Source organism: Ictidomys tridecemlineatus, chromosome 5 (assembly GCF_052094955.1).
Source record: "Ictidomys tridecemlineatus isolate mIctTri1 chromosome 5, mIctTri1.hap1, whole genome shotgun sequence".
Lineage (NCBI taxonomy): Eukaryota > Metazoa > Chordata > Mammalia > Rodentia > Sciuridae > Ictidomys > Ictidomys tridecemlineatus.
This window is the reverse complement of record NC_135481.1, coordinates 175,030,603-175,047,104: the sequence shown is the minus strand read 5'-3', so window position 1 is coordinate 175,047,104 and position 16,502 is coordinate 175,030,603. Positions and strand designations below refer to the sequence as shown.

Genomic DNA, 16,502 nt, shown 5'->3' with positions numbered 1-16,502 from the left:
TAAAATAATTCATTTCTTATTACTTATCTTCAATGTACCACTAAAAAAAAGTTAAAATTACATAAGCAGTTTGGATTTTGCTTCTTTTAGGAAATCCTGGTGCAGAAAATTTGGTTTTGACAGCCATAGCTGAGACAGGCCCTCTTGGGGGCCGCCGTGCTCACGTGAGGTGATATTCCAGGGACCACAAATTCATGTGGAGTTGCAAAGATTCTGAAATTTCCCAGTACAGTGTGGGCAGTGGCATCGGCTACCCCAGATTCAAATCTCAATACTGCCAAGCTGGGTAAGCCCCTGACCTTGACTCCTCTGGTCTATAGAGCGGGAGGTGATAGTCCCCATTTCACAGCTCCTTAAGTGACTCACATTCCTGCCTCAGGCCCATTGCACTTGCTGTTGTATGTTTCCCTCTCACATCTTCGCACCACCCATCCCTGTTTTTCCTTAAAAACCTTAAACATTACCTTTCTGATGAGCCCTACTGAAAATAGCAACTCTCAGTCATGATAGAGAATAAATCTATCCAATTTTATTTTTTCTTTCAAGTCAAGAAAAAAAATCCACATAGTGGAGCTGGGGGTGTTGCTCAGTGGCAGAATGCTTGCCTAACACTCACGAGACCCTAGATTCAATCCACGGCAGCACACACACACATTCTACTTTGATAACTTTTTAAAAATGATCTTGGTTATTGATTTTATGTTTTTGATAGTGATTTATCTCCCTATTGATTTATAAGATCTGTGAGGGTGGACATGGTCACTATGGTCACCCCCAGGCCGCAGCATTTAGGACAGAGCCTAACATAGCACACAACAAAGTTAGGAATGTCCAAATGAACCAAGCTGGCTTCAGAGAAGTGCTTGCAGAAGTGCTTGCCTTCTCTGGTCTCTGACGGCTGTGGAATCTTCCCCTGGTCTTGGAGTTCTGGTGCAGGAAATAAATTCACTCACTCCTCCCCAGCAGGGGAGCCCCGGGGTTAAATGAGATCCCAGAATCCCTAGTATGCCCAGAGAGCTCTGAGGCACAAATGAGCTGGTCTAGTCCCTGGGGTTCTGGAGCCAGGGAAACAAAATGACTCTGTCCTACCTCCTGTGCAACTTTGCCTGGAGGAAGTACTCTTTGATACAGGTGAGCTCAGGTACCAAGATCTAAAAGGAATTTCCAAGAAAGGCACTGGATCCCTGGGGCTCAGGGACTTTCCACCAACAGCTAAGGCCTGGGGGGCAAGCCCTGTTTCGGGTCCCTTCTCCTTGTGAGTCTCCATTGTTTCCACTCTATTTATTGAGCACCTACAATGTGCCACACACTGTTCTACACATTTTATGTGCATGAAGTTATTAGTCCTCAGGAAAACCGTATGAAGTGAGTTCTGAGTCCATTTTTTTTTTTTGCAGAAGGAAACTGAGGCAGGGTTTTAAGTGGCTTTTCTTTGTGGCACGCTGGGTAGGAGCAGAGACGGCATGCACACTTAGGTGGGATGGCTCTATGGCGCTTCCTCTAACCGCTGGGCTGGGCTGCCTGTATCTAATGTATGTTGGGAGGCTCAGCTGGCCTCAGACCTCCCCAGGACAGGCCACTGGTTGCTTTGAGCCCAGAGTCAGTCAGGGTGGGGGTGGGAATGGTTTGTTACGGGAGAAGCAAGCGGGAGCCCCCCTGTAATCCTGGATACTCAGGAGGCTGAGGCAGTGGGGTGGCAAGTGTAAGGGCACCCGGGCCGCTTGGCCAAACTCTCTCAAAGGAAAAAGGCCGGGCACGCAGCTCCGCGGTGAGGGTGTGCCTAGCGAGCATGGCGCCCTGGGTTCTATCCCAAGAACTGAGACAGGGGACGGCCCGGGAGCGAGCGCGAGAGAGGCGCATCGGGCCACAGTGACCACCTGGCGGCTGGCTCTTTTCTCTCTTCGCATCACCCCGTGAAGGCAGGATGATCTTGGAAACCGGGAGGAGGTCGCTGGGGAAAGCAAAACATTTCCCTAAGGTGATAGGTGTCTGCACCCCAAAACTCCACGATCCAAGAGAGTTGAGACCAGACACCCCGAGTGGGCCAGCCAAGGGAGAGGGACCCGGGGACAGTGGGACGACCGGAGGGAGAGGCCGGGGCGGAGCGCTGGGGCGGCGACCCGGGAGGCGGGGCGCGGGGGATGGTGCAATTCGGCGCCGGAGCGCATCAGACGCGGGCGGATTAGCCCAGGTTTACATCACCCGGCGGCCGGGGAGCGGGACGCGGCGCCGGCGCCCACAGCACACTCGCGGCGGGAGCAGCGGAGGCTCCGCACGCGCCGTCTGCTAGTGGCTGGGGCGCGAGCTGGACCCGGGCCCCGAGATCGGCCGCAGCGGAGGGGGCTGCGTTCCCCCTGCAGGTGCCCTGGCGACCCTGAGTACCCGAGACGCCAGGACCCGCGCGGGGCTCCAGGACAAGGTACTCGGCAGGTGGCGGCCAGAAGGACCTGGCGGGCAGGAGGGGGCGGCCAGGGCGGAGGTGGAGGGTGCGTGCGGAGCCCCCCCGCGTCGCGCACCCACTGCGCTCCACTTTGGTCACACTCCGCCGTCGGGGGTCCCGCCGGGTCTGTGGTGTTCCCCCGGGCAGGAGGTGGGGTCCGCGTGAGTACGACCGAGTCCGACTGGCGCGACGGTGCCCACCGACAGGGCGTGGCAGCTGTGTCCCCTGTGTCCAGGACTGAGGTGACGGCTGTCACTTGCGAGAGGGTTGGGCGGTAGTCTGGGCGTGTTTAGGCGAGGGGCGTGTGTGCGGGACCTGTAGGGGGCGCTGGGGGGCCGTGGAGGGTCTGGGTGGGTATTAGTGGGGTGTCGGGGCTCGGCGTGAGCCTGCAGGGGTCTCGGTGAGGGTCTCGGGGCTTTGAGTTGTGTTGCCAGTGGGACCTTGGGGAGGGTTGGCTGTGCCGAGGACGCCATCGGGCAGCCAGGGAGCTGGCAGTGGACGGGAGCGGGTGCAGAGAGCGCAGGAGGGGACGCGCGGGCTGCCCTGGGCACGTGCGCCTGAGCCACTGCGACCGCGTGGGCTGCACGTGCGGACTCCGGTGTGAGGGCGAAGGCCCAGGTCCCCCGGGGCCGCATCCCTGGAGCCCACACTCCCTCCCTTTGCCTCGTCCTTTCCCTGTCACCGACCTGCCCTCAACTTCCGCGGAGCCTTTTGATCCCAAACATCCGTCTCCAGCAGCTTCCGCTCCCAAGGGCGGGGCCTGGCTGGGATAGCGGCGCACGGTGAGGTCGCAGACTGCCCTAGGGCTGTATGTACTTGCTTGCCCCCTTCCATGTGGAAGGCCAGGTGTGTGCCCCCGTCTGCCCTGGATTCTGTGTGTCTGTGCCTGGCTGGCTTGGGAGAAGGGGATGTGTGTGTGATTGAACTCCAAGGCCTCTGAGCCACACGCATCCCTTTTTATTTGGTGACAGGGTCTAGAAAACTTTTTAGGGCCTTGTTCAATTGCTGAGGCTGCCTGTGAACTTTCCATCCTCCCGCCTCAGCCTCTGGAGCCACTGGATTCCAGGCGTGCACCGGGCTGCCTTACTGGGAGACATGTTTCTGAGGGGTGTGAGCACCTGTGACCCTGGGTGGTGTGGTGGGTATCTGGTGTGACCTGCCCTCCATCTCCCTGACCAGTTGTGGCAGGGAACCCCAAGACGTAGGAGGGGCCTTCCTTCTGCAGGGGAGGCTGGAGTCCTGCAGTGTGGCCTGCACACCTCTTGCTCATTTGTGGACTTGGATAACCCATCTGTCCAGCACAGCTTGGCTTGGCCCACCCAGTTCTGAGGTGGGGAGGATGCAGGGGTCCATTAAGGTGGCCTGAGGATACTATATGCCCACCACCAGAGCCACTCCCGGCCAACAGGGAACCCAGCATTTGAACAGCCAGGCATCTTCTTGTTTGACAGAACAATCTTGTGACGTAAGGAGAGTCACCCTGGCCTCATCGATGGGGAGATCTCTTAAGATCCCCGTGGGTGGCACTTAAAATGTTCAGCCATGAGTAATAATAATAGTGATGCAACTATAGTAGCGACCATTTTAACATCTATGTTGCAACAGTTGCATGCTACTGTGGATCTTCCTTCTTTCCTTCCTTCCTTCCTCCCTCCCTCCCTCCCTTCCTTCCTTCCTTCCCTTTGAACTTGGATCCTTCTGCCTTAGCCTCTGAGTAGCTGAGATTGCAGCCACAGGGCTCAGCTATATTTTTTTTCTTTTCATTTCACCCTTGCAATAACCCTTTGAGCTTTTCTTCTCATTCCCATAGTACAGGAACTGAGGCACAGAAAGGTTGAGGAACTTACCCAGGGCTACCCAGCCAGAAAAGGCCTGAGCCAGAATTAGAACCTAGGAATATCTGACTACACCTTACCCCATGTACATTTATTGCCTACTTGAACACTTTTTTTTAATTTTTATTTTTTTAATGGGATGCCCAGGGGGGTCAAACCTAGGGCCTCACGCACTTTGGGCAAGGGCTTTACCTCTGAGCTGTGTTCCGGTCCCTTGTACATTACATTCTAGCAGGTCAGGATGGTGGCCTCTTACTTGACAAGGGGGCTCCTCCCCTCCTGAGGCCGCCCTTGCATTGGGAGCCACGTGCAGAGGAGAGCCTGTCTGATGCTCCCTGCGGGGGCCACTTTGACTGTTGGGAGGTCCTTAGGGGCTGAGGTGTCTCCCTCTCTAACCCTCATGCCCCCTCAGCCCGGAACCTGAGTGTGTGACCCTGCAGAAACTGTCCCTCCTCCACAAGCCGTTGCCCATCCTCCACCAACATGCATTGTCACACGGCTGCCCTCCATCCAGAAGCTGCATCTGCCTGTGGCCCCGTCTGGGGGACATGTGTCCAGTGATGCCAGGAGCTCTGGGGCCATGAGGGAAGAGGACCCGCAACTCCCCCCAGGGAGAAAGAACGACATGGTTTTGAAACACAAGCAATGAGTGATGCAGAATCTTCATTTAAAAATATGGAGCCGGTGTGCTAGCGCATGCCTGGAACCCAGTAACTCGGATCCCGAATTCAAGGCCAGCCTCGGCAACTAAGTGAAGCCCTGCCTCAAAATAAAAGATAACCTAAAATAAAATAAAATAAAAATGTTGAAATTGAAAGTTCCCTTGACTTTCTACCAAAACTGCTTTCCCTCTCGGCCATGCAGTTAGGTGGCAGGAGTCACTGTGGCCAGTGGGCACATAATCGTTTCCCGTGTGCATATAAATGTGAACGTATTTTTGTCTTAAATGCTGGTGGTATTTTTTTTTACCTAAATAGGATCATCTCCGGGCACTGTTCTGCAGCTGACTTTGTTCACATAGGTTCACTGTGGAGCATGCGTCCACATGTTCGTTCACTGTCCTCCCTCCCTTCGGTCGTAGATAATAGATGCTTATGAGATTTGAGGAACAGAACCCTGCAGTCTCTACCTCCCTCTCCCCAGCTGCCAATTCCATCTCTCAACTCAGCTTTATTTTTTTTAAAACTTCCTCTTTGTGTGGGGGTGGGTTGCTAGAGATTGAACCCAGGGTGGTTTACCGTTGAGCTACATCCCATCCCCTTTTTAATTTTTTGAGACAGGGTCTCCCTAAGTTATTGAGGTTGGCCTCAAACTTGTGATCCTCCTGCCTCAGCCTCCTGAGTCACTGGGATTGTGGGTGTGCACTGCTGCACCCAGTTACTGTACTTTTTTTTTTTTTTGGCACTAGGGATTGAACCCGGGGTGCTTTACCTTTGTGCTACATCCCCAGTCCTTTGTATTTTTCATTTTGAGATAGGGTCTTGCTAAGTTGTTGAGGCTGGCCTTGAACTTGGGATCCTTCTGTCTCAGCCTCCCCAGTTGCTGGAATTACAGGTGTGTGCCCCTATGCTGTTTTTATAAGAGCACTGTATATATAAAATTCTGTGTATTTTTTCCCTCTTAATATATGATCAATAAACATCAGCCTGTTAAGTGTCTGTTGGTTCTTCTTCAGAGTTATATAGTATTCTACCACGCGGCTGTCCTGGCCTGTGTTAGCCGTCCACTACAGCAATTTGGGAATATTTGTATCTTTTGCTACTAGACACAGGCTCTGATGGACAGCCTTTCACATACTTAATGTTCTGGTGGCAGTGTAACTGGAGGATAAACTCCCAGAAGGGGGCCCCCAGGCAAAGGTGCCTGCTATTGTGATTTTAATGTGCCCTGCCCCCCAGCGGGGGAAGAAGGGGCCCCAGCACCTCTCCCCTGCTCTCCTCCCTTCTTTCTAGATGCCAGCTGCTCCCCTGGCTGATCCCGCAGGCTCCCACTCCAGGAAGAATCCACTGGAGCTGAAAGATGACCCAGACATGGAGTGTCCCATCCCGAAGCGAGCTCGAAGCGGGTCCCAGCCCAGGCCCCCGCCCTGCCTGCTGCCCCCGAGCCCACCCCCTGCTCCGGACCGAGCTCCCACGGTGGCTCCTGCCTCCAGGCTTGGGCCATATGTCCTCCTGCAGCCGGAGGAGGACGGGCGAACCTACCGGGCCCTGCACTGCCCCACGGGCACCGAGCACACCTGCAAGGTATGTTGGGGGCCTTGGGAGGTTCCCGGCTCCTCGCCAGAGTGCGGAGGCCCCGGAACACCTTCATTCCCAGGTTCTTTTTGGAGGCAGCCAGTGAGTCCCTGGGGATTAGCTGTGTGCCTTTTTTTTTGGGGGGGGGGTTCCAGGGATTGAACTCAGGGGCACTGGACCACGGAGCCACATCCCCAGCCCTATTTTGTATTTTATTTAGAGACAGGGTCTCACTGAGTTGCTTAGGGTCTCTCTAAGTTGCTGAGGCTGGATTTGAACTCGAGATCATCCTGTATTAGCTTCCCGGGGCCGCTGGGATGAAGGTGTGCACCACCAAGCCCAGTTTAGCTGTGTGGCTTCTAACAAGTCACTTCCTTTTTCTGAAGCTCTATTTTACCTTCCATAAAATTGAACACAGCTTTCAGGTATATGTTTAATGCCCATAAACTCCTAAAACATTTCCCAACAGCCTGGCCACTCTTGCCACTTGCCCGCCACCCTTTCCAGCCACACTGACTGTGGCTGAGTTTCTAGAGCCCGTCTGCTCTCGACTGCCTCAGGGCCTTTGCATTGCCAGTGCCCCTCACTTGGGAAGCTTCAGGTGACCAGAGTTCCTTCTGGGTCATGCTGTCTAAAATGGGCCAGCTTCCAAAGTACTGTTTCTTCTAGGATCTTTCTGGGCTGGAAGCACTCAGCAGTACTTGAGTTTGCTGACTTTTTTGCACTGTCTGCTTCCTGTGCTGGACTGCAGGCATCAGGAGAGCCAGGGCCGTGGCTGTCAGTCACTTGGCTCCCCAGTGGCTGAGTGAAAGGGTGCCAGGAGCGGCTCTGAGGATGAGGAGCATAAACTGCCCTTTGCTCTTCTGGCTTTCTCCTGCTCTAAGGCTTTTCTAGTTAGGTTTTTTTTTTTTTTTTTTTTAATTTTTATATGTTGGCACTGGGGACTGAACCCAGGGGTACTTTAACACTGAGCTACATTCCCAGTCCTTTTTATTTTTTAAGACAGGGTGTCACTAAATTGTTCAGGGCTTCCTTTCATTGCGGAGACTGGCCTCGAACTTGTGATCCTGCTGCCTCAGCCTCCCAACTCACTGGGATTACAGACGTGCACAACTGCACCCAGCTGGCTCACCTGTTAATTTTCAGTTTTCTGAAGTTGAAGACCATACAGGGTGGCAATTAAGGGCAGATGAAGGAGCCCATAAGTTTAAGACCCGGCTGGGCCGTGGCCTCGGGTTCCTTAACTGTAAAGGGGAGATGTGGGGGGGTGACCCTTCTTATGGGGCTTTTGTGGGCGTTGAGGGACTTGGAAAGTGGTCGCGGTGGACGCACAGGAGTGTCTAAGGGTTGGCGGGCCTGTTCACAAGGCCACCTGCCCTTCGGGGACCCCGCCTGCAGGTGTACCCGGCCTGTGACTCCCGCGCCGTGTTGGAGCCCTACGCGCGGCTGCCCCGCCACGAGCACGTGGCCCGGCCCACCGAGGTCCTGGTGGGCACCCAGCACCTCTACGTCTTTTTCACTCGGACCCACGGGGACATGCACAGCCTGGTTCGCAGCCGCCGCCGAGTCCCTGAGCCTGAAGCCGCTGCGCTGTTCTGTCAGATGGCCGCCGCCGTGGCGCACTGCCACCAGCAGGGGCTGGTCCTGCGGGATCTCAAACTGCGACGCTTCGTCTTCACCAACCGTGAGAGGTGAGTGCGGCTGAGGAGTCCCCGAGACAGACCTAAGAGGTGGCCCCTGCTGCAGGAAATGAGGCCCAGGCTGGCGCAGGGGCACACGCTTGGGATCTGGAGGCTGAGGCCGGAGGATCTTAAGTCTTAAGCCAGCCTCAGCCACGCGGAGGCGCTAAGCGACTCAGTAAGACCCTGTCTCTGAATTAACTACAAAATAGGGCTGGGGATGGGGCTCAGGGGTGGAGTGCCCCCAAATTCAATCCACGGTACCCAACCCCCCACCACCAAAAAAAAAAAATAAGAAGAAAAAGAAAGAAAGAAAGATCTAGAAGGCAGAGTAACTTAAGCAAGAAGTGGAGAAACTCAGAGCTGGCAGCATAATTTGGTACAACATGCACGTATTTGATTAGCATGTGCGAGGCCCTGGGGCTTATTTTATTTTATTTTTTGGTACCAGGGATTGAACTCAGGGATGCTTAACCAGTGAGCCACATCCCCAGACCTTTTTAAATTTTTTTAATTTTGAGACAGGGTCTGGCTAAATTTGCTTAGGGCCCACTAAATTGGTGACTTTGACCTCCTGCCTGTAATCCCAGAGTTGCTTTTACATTCCCCCGGCTTCCTTCCACATTTTGTATCAGAGCAGCATGCCGTTGAGTAAAAGTTGAATGTAAAATTATTTTGATTTTAAACTGGTACGTAACTTGGTCAGCGCAGCGACCCCAGACCTTCTGGAGGAAAGTGCTCCTTCTCTTTTGAAGGCAGTAGTTCAAGAATAGCTAACAGCTGGCTGCGGTGGCGCACACCTGTCATTCCAGCTACTGGAGAGGCTGAGGCAAGAGGATTGCAAGCCTCATCCCTTTAGCAAGGCCCTCTCTCAGAATAAAATAATAATAACAGTGGCAGAGTACCCCTGGATCCAATTTCAATGCCCAGTACTTCAAAAAAGAGAAAAAGGAAAAAAAAATAAAAAAGAATAGTTAGCAGAAGAGGGTCTGTGGATCCAGAGAGACGATTCTGCCTTTTCACCTGCTTTTGTTTGGACTGGAGTATTGCCTTCACTTGCACAAGCCTTTCTTTATCTATAAAATGGGCCAATAATGCTGACCCTGCCCCACCCCCAGGCTGCAATCATAGGATGTCAGCTTTTTGTGAACTGTCTGGAGGCCACCAGGAAGTAGGCCATAAGGAAGATGAGTTGCAGTGGTCATTGAATAATTGTTATTGAATAATTGTTATGGGTGCTGGGCGTGTGGCTCAGTGGTAAAGCGATGGCCTAGCACATGTGAGGACCTGGGTTCGATCCTCAGCACCACATAAAAATAAAGGTATTGTGTTCAACTAAGCTAAAAAAAAAAAAAAACCCATTTGGAGTGCCCTGTAGGAGCTGTTTAAATAGAAATTGCGGGGCGGGGGATGGTTTTGGGGTAGAGAGCCTGGGGAACATCAGCACTGCCTCGGGTTCAATCCTCAGCACTGCCCAAACCAAAATAAAGTACAAGCTGCGAATGGCGGGCCAACATTTTAAACACTGAACTTTTCATTAAAATATGATTTCTGGGGCTGGGGAGGTGGCTCAGTGAGGAGCGCTTGCCCAGCATGCAGGAGGCCTAGGTTTGATTGCTAGTGCTGCCCATGCCCTTGCCAAAAAGATTTCTGGCTGCTTTGGGGGGAAAATGGGAATAACATGAGGGTTTGGAAGCCTGGATCCTAGTGGGAGTGAGCCAGAGCTCCCATCCCTGCCTGTAGCCTGGAGCTCCCACACGGTGTCTTCTTTACAGATTGTAGCCACAGTGAAATGAGCTGAGCCAGGAAATGGCTTAGCCCAGGGCCAGCGCACAGGGGCACTGCAGGCTGGCATAACTTGGTCATTCCCCTTGGAGGCAGGACCTTGCTAGATGTTCCATGCACTTCCAGTTTCTTCTCTCTCTGTCTCTCTCTCTCAGTACTGGGGATTGAACTCAGGTGCCCTTTACCACTGAAATACTCCCCAGACCCTTTTTTTGGGGGGATACTGGGGATTGAACTCAAGGGCACTCAACCACTGAGCCACACCCCATCCCTATTTTGCATTTTATTTAGAGACAGAGTCTCACTGAGTTACTTAGGGTCTCACTAAGTTGTTGAGGCTGGATTTGAACTTGTGATCCTCCTGTATTAGCCTCTCCCGAGCCACTGGGATGACAGACGGTGCCACCTCACCAGGCTTACCACCAGCCTTTTTATTCTTTTTGGAGACAGGGTCTCACTAGGTGGCCCAGGCTGGCCTTGAACTTGCGACCCTTTTCCCTCAGCCTCACTATCATGGGATTGCACCCGGTTGGAACCTTATCTAAATGCAATTGCTCCGTGACCTGCAGAAACACAGGAGCCTGGGCTTCCCCACCTGTGAGATGAGATGAATTGTCCACCCTCCCAGAAGGGGCTCTGTCCAGTGCCCTCAGATCCCAGGGAAGGCGGTGCCCCTGAAGGCGACACTGTGGATGGTGGCCTGGGGGGTCCAGGGGGCTCTAACCCCTCTGTCTCCGCCCCAGGACGAGGCTGGTGCTGGAGAACCTGGAGGACGCCTGCGTCCTGACGGGCCCCGACGACTCCCTGCGGGACAAGCACGCGTGCCCGGCCTACGTGGGGCCCGAGATCCTGAGCTCGCGGGCCTCCTACTCGGGCAGGGCCGCCGACGTCTGGAGCCTGGGTGTGGCGCTCTTCACCATGCTGGCCGGCCACTACCCCTTCCAGGACACGGAGCCGGCTCTGCTCTTTGGCAAGATCCGCCGCGGGGCCTTTGCCCTGCCCCGGGGCCTCTCGGCGCCCGCTCGCTGCCTGGTGCGCTGCCTGCTCCGCCGGGAGCCCGCTGAGCGGCTCACGGCCCCGGGCATCCTGCTGCACCCCTGGCTCCGCGGGGACCCCGTCGCCTCGGCCCCATTCCGCTCCCGTCTCTGGGAAGCTGACCAGGTGGTTCCCGATGGGCCGGGGCTGGAGGAGGCTGAGGACGAGCTGGGCGAAGGGGAGGTGGGTCTGTACGGCTAGGGCCACCGTCCTGGGCTGCCAGCTGCAGACAGTGGATTGAGTTTGGGGGACATCTCCAAACTTTTTCCAACCTCTTGGGACTGAGCCAACCCTTAAGTGCCTTCTGGGAGGGAGAAAGGAGGAGGCACGGGCAGGTGTGCTATAGGCACATGTCCTGCTTGGATGCTCCCTGTTTCTAAACCCCGTTGACGGTGCTGGGCACTGAACAAAGGGGACAAACCTCCTTGCTTGCAGAGCTGACAAGCTGGCATAGGTTACTGTCTGCCTGGCACACTTAGTACCAGGGTCAGCCTCCACTTGTACTGGTGCCAGGTCCTCTGTCCTGAGGACAGTCCCTTTTCCAAACAGCCCAGCTACCTTTGTATCTAACGCCTTTCAAGGAAAGGGACACATCTCCATGCCAAAGGTCCCAGCCTTTGTCCTCAGAAAGGCAGAGCCCAGGCCCTGCTGGAAATGGTGCTCTAGCTGTTTTGTGCTCCTGATCAAGGCGTTCTCCTTAAGGGGCACGTGGCTCGCTCTGTAATCCCAGCGACTCTGGAGGCTGAGGCAGGAGGATCGCAAGTTTGAGTCCAACCTCGGTAACTGAATGAGACCCTGTCTGAAAATAAAATTTGAAAATGGCTGGGGATGGAGCTCAGTGATAGAGAATCCCTGGGTTCAGTCCCCAGTTCTATAGGAGAAACAAACAAACAAACAAACACTCTCCTTCCAGGCCTAGGTCAAAGATTTGGGCCCAAAGGACACAAGAATCCCACTCTGAGGCTGGTTCTCATTGGACTCAAGGAATGCTTGGGAATGGGGTTCCAAGTCTGCTGTCCCCTTAGCCCCTGAGGATCTTTGGGGGTCAGGACTACACAGGGTTTGTGTCATGGCCATTTGGAAAGCCTCAGGCCTGTTCTGGGCATACTCAGGGTTCAGGACTGGGTCAATACCATGGATTTGGAACTATGAGTAGCTGTTCTCACCTTGTGCCTAATTAAAAAAAAAAAAAACAACTGTGAAATAATTTTATTTCTCTGGGAGATTTCTTGTACCCTCACAACTATCTCTTGCCTTTGAAACTGTCCTCCAAGTGAAAGGCCAGACACGCGGTTGGTGAGGACATACTCCCTGCAGCCCAGTGGGTTTTACTGAATACTCTCTGGTTTCTGAGTCCAATAGCATAAACACCAGCTGGGGGTGTAGCTCTGGTAGAGGTGGGTGTGCCTCGCACACTCAAGGACCCCATTTTGATCCTCAACATGGAAAGAAAAAAAAAAGCTTAAAAAGAAAGAAATATATTTCACCCAAAGCAAGATGCCAGTGAGTGAGGTCGGCTGGGTTGAGTCGGTTCTCAGAGCTGTTGGCAAGGATGCTGCTCTCCATTTCCTTCTGTCCTTCGCTCAGTTGTCGCCCAAAAGAGCTGGCACAGTGACTGTGGCAGTCATGTGCCACATTAGAGGTAGAAGGGGGGTGGCCTTGCAGCACTTGAGGACTCTATTCTGGAGTCAGGCTGCCCAGGGTTAAGTCCTGGCTCACTAGCAACAAGAGGACAGGTACCAGTGAGCAGGCTTTGCTTTCGTCACTGTGACACATGTCCATTGGCCAACCCCTGTCATTCAGATTCTCTCTGAATGGGAGGAACTGAAAATGTGTGGCCTTTTAAAATATATATATGGAGGGGCTGGGGCTCAGCAGTAGAGTGCTCACCTGGCATGGGTGGGGTCCTGGGTTCCATCCTCAGCACCTCATATAAATGAATGAAATAAAGGTATTGTGTCCACCTACAAGTAAAAAGTGTGTGTGTGTGTGTGTGTGTGTGTGTGTGTGTGTGTGTGTGTGGTTTGCATACACTAATATCCATAATGTGAACTATGTAGGGCATGTGTTCCTGAGGAAACAAGGGCCATGAACATGTCCCCTTCTCTCTCTCTGGCTAAGCCTTGCCTGCCACTTGAGGCAGGACCTGGAGCTTCTTCTCACCTTAGTGGCCTCCTCTGTCCTGTGCCTCAGAAGCTTCTAGAATTTTTTTTTTTTTTTTTTGTGGTTCTGTGGATTGAACCAACCCCGGGGACTCTACCACTGAGTTACATCCCTAGCCCTTTTTGTTGTATCTTGAGACAGGGTCTCCCTCAATTGCCAAGGCTTGCTACAAACATGCAATTCTCCTGTCTCAGTATCCCACTGACCAGGACAGAAGCGGCCGGACACCTGAGGAATTTTCAGGAAGCAGATTTATTGGCTGCAAGGTCCAGAGGGGTTATCGCCTAAAACATCCCTCTGAACCTTGATTCTGAAAATTTTGGAACTTTCTACCCAAGTATAAAGTGGAGGGGTGGTGGGAGGTTTACATTTTTGTTTGAATCTACACTAAAGTATCTTTTTTCTTGAATTCACAAATCCAGCCCCAACACTGAATTTTTTGTCAAAATTTTTGCTGATATTCTGACAAGAAGAGGAATATATATGTTACAAATATGATGGGGGTTTCTGCTTTGCTATGGTAAGAAACTACTTTTCATCCCATTTTTTAGCTTAGTCAGGTTTTACAACAAAAGCAGAAGTGACATCATCAAGTCTGCGGCCAAACTTTGTTTTAGAAAGTCCTAACCCACATTGAGTTTTTTTTTTTTTTAATATATATTTTTAGTTGTTGATGGACCTTTATTTTTTCATTTATTTATATGTGGTGCTGAGACTCGAACCCAGTGCCTCACACATGCTAGGCAAGTGCTCTACCACTGAGCCACAGACCCAACCCCTGAATTTTTTTTTTTTTTTTTGTACCACGGATTGAACTCAGGAGCACTCAACCACTGAGCTACATCCCCAGCCCTATTTTGTATTTTATTTAGAGATAGGATCTCACTGAGTTGCTTAGCACCTTGCCCTTGCTGAGGCTGGCTTTGAACTCGATTCTCTTTTCTCAATCTCCTGAGCCATGGGGATTACAGGCATGTGCCACTGTGCGTGGCTTTTTTTTTTTTTAATATATATTCTTTTAGTTGTAGATTGACACCATAGTTTTACTTTATTTATTTATTTTTATGTGGTGCTGAGGATGGAACCCAGTGCCTCACACATACTAGGCAGGTGCTCTACCACTGAGCCACAAATCCAGCCCCAACACTGAATTTTTTGTCAAAATTTTTGCTGATATTCTGACAAGAAGAGGAACATATATGTTACAAATATGGTGGGGGTTTCTGCTTTGTTATGGTAAGGGTCCTCTGGGTGGGGGTCTCTGGTCTGCTTCACAAGTATCTGGGATTTCAGATGTGTGGCACCTCCCCTGGCCCAGAACAGAATTTCTTAAATGCCATTGGTTGGAGCATCTATTCCCAGGGTGTTTGTTTAAATACAGAGTCTTGAACCTTCCCCAGACCTCCCGAATCAGAACATCTGGGGGTTTTGCATCTTAACCAATTCACAGGGTGATGCTACTGAGCATCCAAGTTGGAGAACCCCTGTATTTAGAGAAATCCTGACTCTTTGGGGACTGAAAGCTCATTTCAGACCCTCTTTGGAACAGTGGACCCCAGCCAAGGTGTAAAATGGACAATTTAGCAGGATCCTTCTTCAAAATAAATGTAACTAGGGGTAGAGCGCTCTGGGGTTCAAACTCTGGTACTGGAAAAAAAAAAAAGTCCACAATAGGTAACTTCTATAGAGACAAAATTATATAAGCACATGGGGGGCGGAGGATGGGGAAGTGGACATGTATGCTGATGAATTCAGGGTTTCTTTTGGGGTGATAAATATGTTCTAAAATTAGATTGTGGAAATGGGTGAACGACTTTGTAGATGTACTAAAGCCCATTAAAGTGTACACATAAGTGTGCAAATGTTATGGTATATAAACCGTATCCCAATAAAGATGTGAAAGGAAGAACAGTTATGTTACAGGACTGGGGCCTTCCGGGAAACCAAAGAAGCACGAAGTCCCCCTTCAAATCCCGGTTCTGCAATCAAGTCAGGAAGACTTCAGACATGTTGCTCAGAGGAACAGGCCTGAACTTATTGAAGGGATAGGAAAAGAGAAAGGGGACACAGAGAGGGACAAGGAGCCTCTCCTGCTCTCCAGTTTTTTGGAGATTCCAGAGAGTTTGCCCAGATCCACCTCTTGGCTTTTGACTGACAGCAGCATGACATCACACTTTCAAGTCCCCGCTGCCATGGCAACTCTAGGTCACTTTAGTCCACACCAACAGGTTCTAATTGGATTCTTAGCCATGCATTCTTACAGGTTTTATGATCAGGAGGAATTATGCTTATCTCCCTGAGTTTCAGGATCCAGTCTGTGAAAAGGGTTCCAAAAGTCTCCCCCCCAGGGTAATTTGGATCCTCTTATCAACATTATTTGGGCCTGCATTTCTCCTGCAGACAACAGGTAGTTTGCTGAGGAATGTGACAGAGCCTGTCCACCTAAGCCAGGCAGGCTGCAGGGAAACGCTTCTTGGAAAAGAAAGCCTGTGGGGGTCAGCGCAGGGGGCCCTTAACTTTGTGTTCCCACCACCCTCATCTGTTATTTATCAGACTCACAGATAATGTCAACAGCCCTTGTGGAAGTCAGGAAAGACAATGGAATGTACCTTTTCAAGAGTCTGAAAAAAAAGCCACACCCAGCTAAAAACTCATTCAAGAAGGAGGTTTAGGAGTCAGGCATGGTGGTGCCCGCAAGCCTGTAATCTCAGCAACTTGCCTATAATCTCAGCAATTTAGAAGGCTGCTGCAGGAAGATCGCAAGTTCAGGCCAGCCTCAGCAATTTAGGGAGCCCCTGAAATAACTCAACCAGGCCCTGACTCAAAACAACAACAAAAAATAAAAAGGGCTGGGGATGTGACTCAGTGATTAAGCACCCCTGGGTTCACTTCCCAGTAGCAAAAGAAAAAAAAAGTTTTTTAAAAATTTAATTTTTAAAATCTAAATAAAGTTTTTTTAAAAATTTATTTATTTTAGTTTTAAGTGGGCACAATATCTTTATTTTACATTTACGTGGTGCTGAGGATCGAACTCAGTGCGTCAAGCATACTAGGTGAGCACTCTACCACTGAGCCACATCCCCAGCCCTAAATAAAGTTTTTTTTTTCAAAGAAAAAGTATGAACATTTGTCACCAGAAACCTCTTCCTATGGAAAAATTCTAAAGCAGCAGATTCCAAAAGGCTGAGTTATTCCAGAACCCTGAAGCCAGTGAGGCTTGAGTGCAGCGATCCATTCCAAGTGAGGGTGTCAGAGACAAAGGCAGAGGTTGTGGGTGGCAGCTGGCAGGCTGGGGAGGACTTTGGCTCTTTGGGAGTATCTGAGTGGGCTG

At 51.6% G+C, this 16,502-nt stretch overlaps 1 protein-coding gene across 1 annotated transcript; it reads left to right on the top strand.

The window, feature by feature from the left end:
* Positions 1 to 2,164: 2,164 nt before the first annotated feature.
* Trib3 (tribbles pseudokinase 3) lies at positions 2,165 to 12,204 on the top strand. The gene is made up of 4 exons (XM_021723123.3): positions 2,165 to 2,419; positions 6,228 to 6,518; positions 7,908 to 8,200; positions 10,717 to 12,204. The coding sequence occupies exons 2-4, from the start codon at positions 6,228 to 6,230 to the stop codon at positions 11,207 to 11,209; spliced, it is 1,077 nt and encodes a 358-aa protein (XP_021578798.2). The 5' UTR covers positions 2,165 to 2,419; the 3' UTR covers positions 11,210 to 12,204.
* Positions 12,205 to 16,502: the final 4,298 nt, after the last annotated feature.

Excerpts from the sequence above, each read along its gene's own strand:
- Trib3 (XM_021723123.3), top strand. The coding sequence starts at position 6,228 with ATGCCAGCTGCTCCCCTGGCTGATCCCGCAGGCTCCCACTCCAGGAAG. Across the intron at positions 6,519-7,907 it reads GCACCGAGCACACCTGCAAG|GTGTACCCGGCCTGTGACTC; the intron begins GTATGTTGGGGG and ends CCCCGCCTGCAG. Across the intron at positions 8,201-10,716 it reads GTCTTCACCAACCGTGAGAG|GACGAGGCTGGTGCTGGAGA; the intron begins GTGAGTGCGGCT and ends TCTCCGCCCCAG.